At 47.4% G+C, this 14,941-nt stretch overlaps 1 protein-coding gene across 1 annotated transcript in view; it reads left to right on the top strand.

Annotated features, from left to right (window-relative positions):
- The window catches only part of LOC8042664 (golgin subfamily B member 1), a 41,514-nt gene that overhangs the window by 7,438 nt on the left and 19,135 nt on the right, over positions 1-14,941 (top strand). Inside the window, exons 6-10 of the mRNA XM_029975518.4 lie at positions 884-1,193; positions 2,561-2,721; positions 4,872-4,989; positions 7,251-7,379; positions 9,834-13,597. Coding sequence (XP_029831378.2) covers positions 884-1,193; positions 2,561-2,721; positions 4,872-4,989; positions 7,251-7,379; positions 9,834-13,597 — 4,482 coding nt within the window. The remainder of the gene's footprint in view (positions 1-883; positions 1,194-2,560; positions 2,722-4,871; positions 4,990-7,250; positions 7,380-9,833; positions 13,598-14,941) is intronic.

Raw genomic sequence — 14,941 nt, 5'->3', positions numbered from 1 at the left:
AGCTTTACCGGCAACACTGTAAACATGACGTCAGATGTCATAATATATAGGGAAGCAGTATAGCTTGTGCCCGACGGGTTACAAGAAGTTCCATGGTGTGAAGAGAATGCTGGATTATCCCACGCCAGCAGGCCGAAAAAAGCATCCGCAACATACCATGTTTCCTCAGACTACGAGGGTGAAAATATGCATGTGAGCTGCTGAATTATTTTTATGTATGAATTTGAGATGGCGTGTGTGCTTGTACGTTATTTTATTTATTCCTAGTCTCGAGTTTTTTTGTTAGGGAGCATTTTAGACTGTCTAATTGACCTGCAAGTTATACAGTGTGTGACGTCACCCCCTGGAGTTTGGGAATATTTGAACGTTGGTTTTGGCATTCTCTTTATTTTTCATTTTTTTAATAGCTATTTTGAATTCGGAGATAATAAATAACACGCCAGAAAAAGTAAAAGCTGGGTATCCTGAAAACGTGCCTACCGTAATATCCCAAGAGATAGCCCACCTTAAATCGGATGAAAATAGGGAGTGGGCTAACTTTCGGCGTACAACCAAGGAAAGTAAAAATAAAAGCGCTATTTTTAGATCGCGTTTTCTGCCAAACTGGTTATTGTGGCGAGAGACAATGAGGAAAAAAGACTACTTCCCAGCCAGCATTGTTCGGTAGCTTATATCCCGTCATAGTTAACTAGACACATTTATGCCGAGGTCATCATTGATCCAAACACTACAATTACTAGCAGTGGGCCATCTTTCGGTGTTTAAAAGAAAATAGCAGATCAAGCTAAAAATACCTATATGGCGGGTTATTTTTCGGGGGTTGGGGCATCTCCCGAGGTGTGACAGCATTTTGGGTAGCTCAAAAAGGCGCCATGCTGCGCAGCTGGTGACGGAGGATCTGAGCCTGCGCAGCAAGACGGCCGTGGACGACCTGGACGACACGCGCGCCGAGATGCAGCGCCTGCAGCGGGACTTCCTCGAGAGGGAGGTGGCCTGGAGGGAGCGGGAGGCCTCTTTGGCGGCGGACCTCGCGGCCGGACAGGCCAGGGTAAAGGAGTGCGAGGAGGCCGTACGGAGGGTCGAGTCCACGCGCTTCGAGCTGGCCGCCCGCAACGCAGAGCTGCAGGAGCGCCTGGTCGGGGTGCAGGAGGCTGCCGCCAGGGGTAGGGCGGAGCACGACAGGGTGGTGCAAGGTAGGGACTCCTTGATGCCCCACTCTTGTCGGCAACATGCGACACTTCGGTGGCTCCGACGCAAAGTGCCGGCCAGCGTTACTAGATCGACTCTGTTGTGGAACTCCCGTGAGTCTGCCTCCCCTTCGGTGCGCCTCTCTTAATTTGAAGCGCCACCTAGGGTTTAATTTCAAAGCTGTGTATTTCATGGAGCACGGCGAAGTGCCATCTAGTTGCCATACTTCAAACCATAGGTATTGCATAGAATATGCAGAACGCAAGTTTGTCTGCTTTTTGCACAGGGGTTGCGATGATGTCAGAACGCAGGGCCCATATTGGCTGACTGAAAAAAATAGTGGGTAGACTTCAAGGCATCTAGCATTGAGGTCTACCCACCATCCTTTCAATCAACGCTAATCAGAGCTCGGCGTTGTTCTGACGTCACCGGAGCTCTTGTGCAAGAAGCAGACAACTTGCTCGCCGCATACACTGCAGTTCCCATAGCAGCCGTCCCCAAAACGGTGGCACGTCGAACGAGAGGAAGCAGACCATGGGGGGGGACAGGGGGAGGGGGGGGGGGGTGCTGTGGCACATTCGAATCTCCGCCAAGGCACCCACAATCCGCCGGAGGCCCATTGCAGCGGAGGTGTTCTGTAACCAAGATTTCGGTTGGCGTTGGAAGATCCTTGGGTGGGCCAAATTATTCCTTGGCCCTCCACTGGGGCGTGCCGGACACCCTTCTACGGGTGGGCACTTAAAACCCTCCAATTTGTTTTGGCGGTGACGTGCGGATATACGCGATGAAACCTGTCGGTCCCGGTTGACACGTTTCCAACCGGTTTCACCTGGAACTAGTTGGAAATTTTCATCCGAGGGAGTACCTATTGAAAAACGAGCGGATCGGTGTCCGGGTGTGTCGGAGCGCCGCTTTACGGAGCACTTGAGCAGAAAGCTCCCCGTGTGCTCCGAGCCAGGGTGCGTTAACACAGTCTGCCGCCAACGTGGACTGAAAGCTCCCGCTTGTCTTGATCTAGACGAGCACCGTACCGATGTGCTGTCACGCAGTCGCCTCTGCATGACGCACATTAAGAACCCAGGCTAGCAGTCATACTGCACCAACTAGATCTCCCATCTAATACGACGGAGGCATCGGGTGCCCACTGGGGCTGACTTACTTCCCGCTGGCTAAACGTACATGCAACACAACGACTTGATTTATTGCAAAATCAAGGTGCCACTTTGAGAGTTTGCGGACTAGTGAGGGGAGGGTACTTCGATGATGTCACATGGCATTGCTCGCGTTCGCAAAGCTTGGGCTAGGTTTTGGCCTGGCCGCATGTTGTGGAGAGAGCAACCGAGAACCGTGCGTGTGGGCCGTCGTCTCGCAGAGAAGCTCGACTCCCTGAACAAGGAGCTGGAAGCTAAGAGCGCGGCCCTGGAAGAGGCGCAGGGAACCCTTCGGGAGACGGATGCGAGGATCCTCAAGGCCAGAGCGCTGGAGCGGCGCCGAGCCAAGGTTCTCGAACGAGAACTCGCAGAACTCAAAAAGGTATGCCTCCCCCCTTGGGTTTTCATCTTTCTTCGACAAGATTCCGGACGTCACCAAACGTGTTAAAATGTTTTTATGGTGAAGCTGTCTATGGCTAGGTTCTGGCAGATTGTCTCCGAGGTCATACTGAGCGTAAGCCAACAGTTTTGTACAGTTAATGCTGCAGACGCCGGCTCTGCACGCGCACGCCCTCTCCACATAAAAGATTCAAAGTAAATAAAATAAAGGGTTGACGAATGCACGTGCAGGACGCCATTTGTTTTATACTTTTGCTTTAGTACAATTACTGCTGCAGATGCCAGCGCTGCATGCGCACGCCTTCCTCCTATAAAAGATTCAAAGTAAATAACCAAAATAAAGCATTGACGAACGTGCGTACAAGATGCCATTTGTTTTAGGCTTTTGCTTTAGATCAGTTAATGACGCAGAGGCCAGTGCCGCATGAGCGCGCCTTCCTTACGCGCGGCATCTCCCTCCCCCCTGTCGAACATCGCGCCACTGCCCTCATCAGTTGGAGTTCAGACGAGGAGCATCAGCGCGCCCAGAATCGAGAATGGGCATGCCGCCAACGTGAAACCGCCATTGCCGCTGCTCCCAGCCCGACAGCAAATCCCACCAGAGCGCCAGCTTCGCTGGACTTCCCTCTTCACAAAATGAAAAAGCTCTAAATATTTTAATTCTTTTTTGTGATATTTTTTGCAGCAAGAAATTGAGAGAGAGAGAGAGAGAGAGAGAGAGAGAGAGAGAGAGAGAGGAGGAGGAGGAGGAGGAGGAGGAGGAGGAGGAGGAGGAGGAGGAGGAGGAGGAGGAGGAGGAGGAGAGCACGCAGTATGTCAGAACGTCGAGTTCTGGTTGGAATGGTATGTGGGTAGACGCAAAGCTGGCTGCCTCTCCACTGCACTCGTTGGATGTGTTCGAACGAGAAAGAAGGACACCGGCGTTGTAATGCGTTTGGGGAGTGGGTAGACAGCTTCGCATTTACCCACTAATGATTCCAACCGAAGCTCGGCTTTCCAAAGTTCCCGCTTAAACTCTCGTCTCGTCCTCTCCCCCAAATTTTCGCTTTATAGGCGTTTGCAGGCAGCCATGCTCCAAAAGCTAGTCTTGCCACAAAAAGGGAAACATGCTTTGCTGGGGCACCAGTCTGGCAGCAAGCCACTCCCTGGTGATGGCTGCAGAAAAAGGCTTAGGAGAGAACGGAAGAGTAAATTGTATGTTTTCTTTTATTTTTTAAATTAGGTTGCCGATTATATGAAGGGTACAGTTGTATTCAATCATGCATCCAGGTTCGACTATTGGGCGGTCTACACATCGGCGGCAAGATTGGCTGCACCCAGAGGCTGTACTTGCACACATGTACAAATGGGGTGAAATCGAAAGTTTGGAACTGGGTGACAACACACTTTCGCGGTGTTGAGATTACATCTAAGGAAAAAAAAGACTTTATAAATCACGCGTCAAACCATCCGTCTTCTCTGTGCGGGATTTTGGCCTCAAAGTAACCGTTGCGCACGGTGCCACCACAGGTATTTTGTGACAGGTCATGCCACATAACCCGGCTTACGTGCCGCCTCTCCGTCCCACGTCTTTTTATGCTCGGCAAAAACTTTTTTTGTGCCACGTTGTCAATGCGAGTGTAGTTTCCACGGTGCTCTAACGCTGTCGGAGCTACTCGCGCGAGTGCACGTTTTCGTTTGGCATCTTTGTGTGCGAGCGCATTTGAATGAGACGCAAGACGAGGCCACATGCTTTTACGGCAATGCGGGGCTGCAACGCTGTGGAAACTATGCAAGCCTTGACAATGTAGTGCAAAAAGGTTGACGCTGAGTATTAACAACTTTCCCCCATATGCCACCTAGGCAAGTTTGCTGAATGAATTGTGTTTCTCTTCTCTTCAGCGTAGAACTTCTAGATTAAATCTCAGCTATGGGAGGGCCCAGACGTAAAAAGAAGTAACCTGCCTCAAAAAGTTATTTTCCCCATATGTCTTAATGTTTTCATGTCCCAATTTGTTAAAACCCTCCAGAAATGGGATGTTCGGGCTAAGCGCTCTTTTCAGGAAGGGGCTCCTACTGAAAGAAGAAGTTCTGTGGCGTAATGAGACGCGGTCGCTTGGTAAGAGAAGGGTTGTTGTTTCTCAATGGCTCCAGGACCTACCTGATGGGGAGGCAATGACCGTTCTGCAGCAGCGCATTGCGGAGTTGGAGGAGGAGAAGGGGGCACTGCAGCTGAGGGCGCTCGAGACTGAGGACACACTCAGCGCTCAGGGTGAGCCGCTTGGCAGACAACATTCTTTTCTGGGGCTACCAAGGGCGGCATAGGCCCTTTCTTTGGGCAGTGCGCCCCCATCTTGGGGACGCACTGCCAGCGGAGTTTGTTTCTGAACTCTCCACTCCGAGTGAGCCGGTCTGAATTTGTGGTGACAGGTCGTTTCGTAAAGGCAATTTCTCGTACACTGGCATTTTGTTACACCTGCAGTGTAGCATGCTGTATTAGAGATTATTCTTCATTGACCTTTAAAAACAGAACTTTCAAATAATTTTTTTTTTTTTTTCGTTTGTTTTCGTACAAAAGGGTGCTTTTTCAAATGGAAAGATGCAGGAAAATGAGCGGACGGGTTCATAGAGACTCCACTATACTCCGTTTCACCTTACGACGGGCCGCGACGGACACTACAAGTCGTCGGAGCCAGTCCGATGCCACGTGAGTGTCACGTGACATTCTAGATAAGCACAGCGGTAAGCGCAGTGCGTCGAGTAACGTGACACGCTCAGAGTGCAGGATTGGTTATGACATCCGCCGAGATCCATCGTAAGGGGAAATGGCGTATAGACGCTGCCACTTGTGGCACTGAATTTCGATGCTGGTGGCGGTATTGAAAGGTCATTTTTGAGTATGAGAAAGGTGTGAAAGATGGTACTATTTTCTGGAGATTGGTGTAGATAAGAAAGGTTGTGCAGTTGATTGTGTGTAGAGGGCCAAGAAAGCCGGCATTAAAAAGAAACGCCTTTGGCACGATGGCGCACGACCACGATCTAGGTGTGACCATAATTCAGAGTGGGCTCAGAAATTCAGTGGACCCAGAATGGCAATTGCTGCGCCAACCGCCCAAAACAAAAAACATAAAGAGATTCTCGGCAAGAGGGGAGTGATACTCTGAAGACCTACCTAGTGACTCGAGGTGCCACTAGAAGATGCCATGTAACCTACTGCCTAGCACGCATTCAAGGTACCATATATTTGGCGCTTAAAGACCGAGGACCAGTTTGCACTTTCCACTTTTCTCCCCGCTTTCTACCCTGTCCCCCGTTGCCTGTTTCCTCCTCTCCCATGGTGAGGAGGATCTTCTGCCTTGCAGAATTTTGAGACCGGTGGTCGGCCTTTAATATATCGATTTCTTTGACTTTCTGCTCAGAGGAGGCTAAGTGGGGGTTAGGCTACGAATGGCAGTCTCACTCATGACGGGCTACTTTTAGCAAGGAATAATTGCACGCAAGGGAGACGGTTATCTGCTGAGGCTGAAGATGACCATTTCAGTGTGTCCTGGAGGTTGGACGTCCATGTTGGTTACATCACCTTCCACTGGTATTATCATAAGATACTGGATGAATGCCCTCCCATGGTAAAGAGAAATGAAAACTGATATGATATAGGACGGGCAATCTTTCGGGATGTGGCAGAAAACTTCGACTAGAAATGAGCGATAAACACGCGGACACCCGCCACAAACTCTCACAACGTGGGAATCGGAAGCGGTGGATCGCAGACATGGCAATCTAGAATCACTGGTGCTGTTCCGGGGCTTTAAGAATGTTATGGATAATGTCTATGTAGAAGATGGCATTGTTGGGGAGCTTTCATTGGAGGTTAGGTACGTTTATAAAAAGGCTCCGGTAAAATTTTGATGGTTGCTGGTTTGCTTCGAGGCTGGTTCGACACATCAATGGACACGGCTGAACTAGTTATTCAGATTATAGGTCAAAATATTTTTTTTTCATTGTTACTGAAGTTTTTACATTGGTTTTTGCCTGTCCTTTTGAACTAAAGGGATCTACTGGAAGCACTGAAAATGTGATGACAGATGTAATTTGGCCAGTTTCACTTGTTCTCCACGGGCTTGATGGTGTGAAATTAATGCTGAAAAAACTCGCTCCTGCAGAACAAAAAAAAAAAAAAATTTAAGCATACTGTGCTTTTTAGATTGCGTGCTCAACCTGAAAGTATTACAGCATGTGACGTCACCCCACTGGGAACCGCAGTAACATTTAAATGTTTCTTTTGGCATCACCTTTATGGATCGTTTTCTTAAACAACTATTTTGAATTGAGGGATAGCATGCCTAGAAGAGTAAATCCCGGGAATTTTGAAATTGTAGTTGGTAGTATAGTGTGGGTAGCTCAAGAAACCGCCAGAGCTCTTCTTTAATTAAGAACGATTGCACTCACTGGTATGACACTGTGATGCAATCCAAATGGAGGATCTGTGATAGCTAACAAGATCTCCTGTGATTGCCCTCCCACTTTCCGTAGCCTCCAAACTGGAGGAGATGGCTCAGAAGGAGGCTGCCATTGCAGAGCTAGAAAGGCAGCTCAAGGAGGCACAGGAGGAGAAAATCTCACTTGAGATGCGGGCCGCAGAGTTGGAAGAGCAGAAAGAGAGTGAGACTTCTTTTTTTTATTCATTGTTGCTTCGCTAGTGTTGCACCGTGTGCTCAAGGATAGACTACAGTGCTTCTCGCAAGGCGTCAGTAGCTCTTCAAAGGTGCACTGAAGAGGTTTCTCACTTTGTTCTTTTTTGACTCTAATTGGATCTGCATGCTACTCCAAAGATTCAGGAAATCCAGGACTCGTTGGTGCCTGTGCCATGCTTCAATAAAAACAAAAAGCAATCCAGGTGGTACTTTTGATGAGAGTGTAGCAGAGGAGGAAGGTCCAGGAAGGATTAGCAGGGCATCGTGAATCTTGTTTGATTCACACCGAAATCCTATAGACCAACTGTGGGGGACATCTCTTCAAGCTGACATGAACAAGCAGACTCATTGTGACCTTGCTGAGATATCCCCTATGGTTGGTTACCAGGCTCTCGGCATGATGAAGCACATTTCGCTAAGCTTCACTAAATAGTAATTATTCCATGCTCCTCCTCCTCCTCTCAACATGTCTCTTGTCAAAAGTCACATATTCAGTTCTCTTTCTTTATATCAAAGTGGGGAATGTACAATATAGTCAAACCTGTTTACTTCGAACTGTATAAAATGCCCGGTGTCGTTTGATATACCCAATAATTTGTTACAGCAAGACCCACTTATAACAAATTTTTACAATTTGTTCTTTGTACGCCGAGGATGCTTAAGGGGCAACTCTAGTCAATATCTTCTTATTTGTGATGACGACTGTTTTCAGCTAAAGCAATCCCCTTAATTACAAGGAATTTTTTTTTTCGATATTGTGTGTAGTTTTAAAATATCACGACTCAAAGTTTGGTTTCGGGCGTCTACGACGAAACCAAAACTATCTGCTAGACGGATGGTAACACTGTTTATCAGCCGTACGGCCATGACATGACATCACAAGGGTGCTGTGGTGCGCGGTACAACCAATCAGCCGCAGCTCCATCGCGACATGACATCAGTAGGGTGCTGCACCAGTGTTCCTTGACCTTGCCGCCCGCTAAAGCGCAGCTAGTCGCATATTTAAAATCGGGTTCACTGCAGTACGCGGCTTAGCTTTTTGGTGTACCATTTCGGCTGTGATCATATTTCGTGCCGCTAAAGCGATACCAGTAATTTATTTTGGTTTGGTTTCCGACCGGAGTTGTCCTCTAACATTCTCCCAGAAACCTTGAAGGCGGCGGCAACGTCCGAAATCTTTTCACCATGTTTGATGTGGCAAATGTTATTGTCCGACAAAGAATTTCACTATATGCGGAACCAGTAAGGCTGGTTTCATAGGAGGTGTGTTTACACCTTATCTTAGTGTTCTGCCAGCACTGGTTTCTATTTTTATTTCTACGTTTTCCTGAATAAGTCATTCAGTTTGAAAGTTATGCCACGTTCTGTCCAAATCTTTCTTTGTTTTGTCAGTGTTGTTTCGGCGTATTATCCAGTAACGACGTCCACTCTGTCTGATAGCTGAAGAGCACACCGCTACTTCGTTGTCCTTTTGATTTGTGAGCCACACCCGATTGCAGAACAAAATGGCAAGCTGCAGGAGGCCTACGGAAGCAAAGTTTGCTTTGCCGAGGCTCGGTCTGCAACGCATCGACTGCGTGCGCACGCAAATTCTCTCTGTTCCAAAACCACTGGTAACATCACAGAGTCGAGTGGCTGAAAAGCGCTGCGGTTGTTACGAAATCTGGAACCTGATAGGGTGCTAAAGTGCTAGGGCATGACAAAGTGTAACTGAGGGGAGGAATTTCCGTCTGCATTGCAAAGAAGCCGAACGCCAGAAGTGCCAGAGCTCGCTTGTTTGCTGGTAGACTCTAGAAATGTTATATATCCATTGTGTAGTTCGTTATGCAAGATATATTTTGCATGCATATCGATAAAACATTTTCGCGTGTTCGATATAAGGGCTAACTCGCTGTAGCCAAGTACGTTGTAGTCGGGTTTGCCTGTATGAACCTTTACATTTTTTGGAATCTTTGAAGCATATAGTTCAAACTAGAGCCTTAGGAGGTCAAAGTGAAAAGCTTCTTCAGTGCACAATTACCGTAAAGGGAGGCTGAAGAAGTTCTCAAAGAAAACGAGTTAGAGTTGACTTCCCATGTCACTTTATTTTCCCGTGCATTTGAATATGATAACCATTTGCCCTGAAAATATTAATGAACATGAGAAGACAACAAAAAGCAACCACCCAATACTGCCACATCTCGCTATTGGCGGAATCGGTCATGATGTCATCTGCAGAGTTTTCGATTGCCCACATGGTCATTAGCTTTCAGGATGTTTCTACCACATACCATTGCCACCTTTCGTTTCTCTCCAGACGGAAGTATTTTGAACATGCCTCTCTGAGCAGCATTGTGGAGTGTTCTGGGCCTCTTTTGTGGGGGAGAGATTCTTGTGGAAGCGGCAAGTGCGTTACAGCTTCCCTCTTCTCTCTGTGTTCTAGTTGAAGAACGCAAGATGCAGTCGCTTCAGCAAGAGCTGGAGGTACTGAAGACGGGCGCTGCACCCCTCCTGGAACAAGAGCTGAAAACCGCGCTGGAAGAAGAGGTCCGCAGGTTGGTCTCGCAGCACGAGGAAGACGTCGGACATGCAGCTCGGCTTGGGGAGGCCCTCGCCCAAGCCGAGGCTGAAGCCAAGTCAGCAACGGCACGAGCAGACGAACTCGCAGAAACGCTGCAGCGCACGCTTAGCGAGCTGGAAGTCGAGAGAACGGAGGCCACGAAGTTGAAGGGGACGCACGCTGCCGAAGTCAGGACTAAATCGGAAGAAGTCGAAAGGCTCAATGACGCCCTGCACAACATGTCAGAGAGTCTCAACGAGAGCTTGAGGGCAGCAGAAAAACATTCTCGAGAAGCGCACGACCAGATTGAAGCCAACATGGCCAAGATCGAAGAGTTAGACACGACCCATCGAGACTCTCTCATCGAGCTGAAGAGAAAATCGGAGCAACTTGAGAAGCTTAAGCTTGTGCTTGACGATGCACAGCAAGCCCTGGAGAGCAAGACGAGGGATGCAGACATGCTTTCTGACACCTTGACTGCCTTGAAAGCTAGCCTCGCGGAGGCAGAAAATAAACATGCCACTCTGGAGGCGACACTGTCAGCGAGGGAGCGGGAAATCCAAAGCACACTGGAATCGCTAGGCGTATCTACTCTCGGCGAAGTCAACGTAGCCTGGGAGGAGCTTAGGCGAGCGAGCAGCCTAGAGGTAAAAAAGTATTGTGAGAAAGTGGCCGAACTCGACACTCGAAATAAAGAACTCACCGGAAAAGTAGAGAGTTTGGATAACGCTTTAGAAGAAGCTGAATCCGCTAAGAGTCGTCTGGCAAAGGTCGATGCCTGTCTTGAGTCGCTTGCGGTCTCTTCTCTTGAAGAATTGACACACAAGTGGAACACACTTAACGAGGATCTGGCTACAATCACCAGAACTCAGAAGCTTAACAATGAAGACATTGCTTCCCAGATTAAACTTCTCACGGTTGAGAGAAGTGGTCTGAGAATGGAGATTGCAGCGAAAGAATCTAAGATTGCTGAATTGGCATCTGAGGTCATAAGCATGAAGACGCAGCTTGAGGAACGAGAGCTTGCATTGACACAAGAAAAGGCAGCACTCACAGAAGCACGCGACGACGTGGGTCGGCTCAAGAAAGCTCTCTCGAATTCCAAGAAGAAGACAGAAGTGAAGTTCAAGACGTTACTCGAACAAAGCAGTGATCTCGAAAAAGAGGTGTCTGTTTTGCAGTCACAGCTGGAAGAGAAGTGTCAACTGCTAGAGAGTGTTCAGCATGCTCTCGATTCAAAGTGCACTCAAATGGAAGAAACCACGCGAGACTTTGCATCAAGGAAAGCAGCCGCTGAGGCTCAGATTGCTGAGCTGACACAGCAGCTACAGGACAAAGAACAGGATGTCTCGACGTTGCGGGAGCAGTTGAGCATGGCTGTTCAGAAAGCGGATTCAGAGATTACTTCTCTTCAACAGAGCTTGGGGGCAAGTGCACAGACATCTTCGAGGTTGCAGGCAGAGTTGATGGACCTTAGAAGCAGCTTGGAAACAATGACGGCTGAGAAAGATTCTGTCGACAAGCAACTGAAGGAAGTCGAGAATGGACTGCAAAAGGCTCAAGATGAGCGCAAACAGCTAGAACTCTCGCTGAGTACAGTCGTCGCAGACCTTGAGAATTCTCAGGCTGCAGTGGTCAAACTGGAAGATGCATGCACTTTCCTAAAAGAACAGCTCGGTGTTGCAGAAGCCGAAAAGGCCGAACTGTCAGAGCGGCTGACCAACTCGCTTCGATGCACAGAGGATGTCAAGCAAGAGAAGGAGGTGCTGGAAGCAAGGAGCGGCATGCTGTCAAAGACCATTAAGGAACTTGAGTGCAAGTTGTGCGAAGCACAGCAAACGGGCCAGCAAAGAGAGAAAGAAATGGTTGACGAGCTCAGCAGACTACGAGCCGAGAAAGTGGACGCTTGCAAAGAGCTAGAGAGGGCGAACCAGGAGAAACAAGAGCTATCCCTCAAACTCTCTGAAATGGAAGACAAACTGGACGGGCTGTTGAAACAGAATGAGGACTGGAAACAGAAAGAAGAATTTGTTCTCGGGCAGCTTGAGGAACTGCAGAAACAGTATGACAACAGCAACGCCGAATCCAAAAGACAGCTAGAAGAGATGGCCGAAACATGCTGCAATGTAACAGAGGAACACAGCTTGTGTAAGGCCCTGCTTGATAGGACCACAGAAGAGTTGAAGGAGACGCGCATTATCCTTGCTGAGAACCAGAAGGAGAGCGAAGCCACGGCGCAGGCTTGCACGAGCTTCAAAGAGCTCAGTGAGCAGCTGGCAAAAGAGGTCAGCAGTCTGCATTTGGAGCAGACAAAGAAGCAAGAAGAGCTGAAAAGAGTGAATTCAGAAAAAGACAGTCTTTCTGAGGCAGTGGCAAATCTCAAGGAGTTAGTTGCAACGAAGGCAAGCCAGCTAGATTCCCTTCAAGTTGTTTTGGGGTCAAAAGACGCGGAGCTACAATCGCTGAGAGACAGCGCAGAATTGCAGCAGTCAGACATCGCCATCAAGTTGTCGGAAATGTCGAAGGAGCTTGAGTTGAGAACGGGAGAGCTGTCGCTTATGAAGGTTGCACTTGAAGAGCGCGATGCACTTGTGGTTAGCTTGAAGGAGGACGTTGCTGCTCGGTCGACAAAACTGCAAGAGTCCAAAGAAATCAACAGAAACCTGAATGCACGAGTTGAGAGCCTTGCGGAGAGATTGACTGAAGCATCAAAAGCAATCAAAGTTAAAGAGGCGAATCTTCAGAAGGCGACAGAAGATCTGAAAACCTTAATGGAGAGCAACGAAGAGCTTTCAAGGGATCTTCAGGTTCTACAAGAGTCATGCAAAGAGCTGAACGACGTGAAGCAAGATCTCGAACTGAAGGTGAATATTGCCGATTCCAAGGTTGCCGAATTGGAGACAACTCTAACCGAACAAGATCACATGGTAAACAAACTGAGATCTGAATTGGAAGCCACTAAAGCAGAGTTGGTTGCCACTTCCAGTAAACTCGAAGATGCCGCCGGGAAAGCTGAAGAACACGAACAGAAACTGAAGACAGCGATAGAGTCAGGGAGCGCTCTGGTAGAAGAGGCTACAAGATTGCAACAGGAGAAAGAATCCATGGCTAGCACACTTGAAAAGCTGAGAAGTCAATCGGGTACGGCTCAAGAAGAGTTGGACAGATTGGCCGAGGTGATTGGCTTACTTAGGGCTGAGCTAGAAGATATGAAGAGTCGCTACCAGGACTTGAGAGTGAAGAACGACACTGAAGCAGCCAACCATGCAGAAGAAATTTCAGAGAAGAATAGTCATCTTCTTGCCCTTGAGGATGAGGTGAAGAAATTAAGACACGAGAATGTGAAAACAAAGGAGCATCTTGGGCTGGTGTCTGCTGAAATCGAGAGCCTGGTTGGCGCTCATGACCAGCAGCTGAAAGAACTGCTGGATGTCGAGGCCAGCCTCAGGGCCGAGGTGGCAAGCCTCACCGCTGAACTCGGTAAAAAGAAAGCTCTTGTCAAAGATCTTCAGGAACAGCTTGAAGCATCCCATCAGGAAAATGTAAGGATGAAAGAACAGTTGGCCATGTTCTCAACAGAATCAGAGAACATGGTTGGCACACGTGACCAGCAGCTGAAGGAACTGCGTGATGTCGAGGCCAGCCTCAACATCTATTTCTATCTGCAACAGTGCCTCAGTCATGGAAGTCGGCTAAAATTATCCCCTTGTTCAAGTCAGGCAACAAACAGGTGGTCACAAACTACAGACCCATTTCGCTCACATCGTCTTCATGCAAACTTTTGGAACATATTGTCTATAAACAGATATCTGAGTACCTCGAGACTAATTTTATTCTTTGCCCTCAACAGCATGGTTTTCGTCGTGGTTACTCCACCTCAACCCAACTTCTTGAATTCACTCACGACATAGCTTTAGCTTTAGATAAAAGAGTACAACTTGATGCCATCTTTGTAGATTATTCTAAGGCTTTTGATAAGGTACCACATCATAAGCTTCTTCAGAAATTACAAGCGATATTAAATAATACGTCATTAGTTAATTGGATTGAAGATTACCTAAAAAATAGATCACAGTTTGTTTCATACAGGGATGTTCATTCTAGCAATGTCTCAGTTAGTTCCGGTGTCCCACAGGGATCAGTTTTAGGTCCTCTTTTGTTTTTACTTTATATTAATGACGTTGCAAATGGTCTTCAAGTTAAAATTCGCCTCTATGCAGATGATTGCGTTTTGTACAACGAAATCAACTCGGTAGATGACCATGCCTTACTAAATGACTCTTTTGAACAGTTTTTGAATTGGAGTAAAAAGTGGCAGATGGAAATTAATTTTGAGAAATCTGTAGTTATGTCATTTACTAATAAGAAGGAACCGTCTGTTTTTAGCTATGGTACTCGTAATATAAATCTGCGTCAAGTTCACGAATACAAGTATTTGGGTATTTTTTTCACGCCTAGTCTCAAATGGGATAAGCACATCAGTTCTATTTGTTCTCGTGCTCTGCAAAGGCTAGGATACGTCAAGAGAACTTTAAAATCTTCAACTAGGGAAGTTAAAATAACGGCGTACAAGACCTTGATTAGACCTATCTTAGAGTACGGTTGTGTGGTGTGGGATCCCCATCTAAAAGGTGATATAAAGCAGATTGACGCAATACAATCAAAGGCAGCTAGATTTATTTGTAATAGATATGACCGCAATTTTTCTCCTACATCTGCCATGACTGACATAGGACTTACGCCTCTTGATTCTAGACGCGCTGTAGAACGGCTCAAGCTCCTGCATAAAATAGTGAATAATAACTGTACACTTAATCGAGAAAAATATGTTAGTTTTGTTACTGAATCACGCACTAGAAGCTTCCATCCATTAAATCTTGTACCATACAGAGCCCACCTTAACTGTTTTAAATATTCTTTTTTTCCTAGAACGATAGAAAACTGGAATAACATAAATGGATCCATTCGTTGTCTCGATTTTGACAAGTTTG

This window comes from Ixodes scapularis, unplaced genomic scaffold, assembly GCF_016920785.2.
Source record: "Ixodes scapularis isolate PalLabHiFi unplaced genomic scaffold, ASM1692078v2 PGA_scaffold4__175_contigs__length_147842914, whole genome shotgun sequence".
In the NCBI taxonomy this organism is placed as follows: domain Eukaryota; kingdom Metazoa; phylum Arthropoda; class Arachnida; order Ixodida; family Ixodidae; genus Ixodes; species Ixodes scapularis.
Note: the sequence above shows the minus strand (reverse complement) of the source record. Positions and strands in the feature narration are given on the sequence as shown.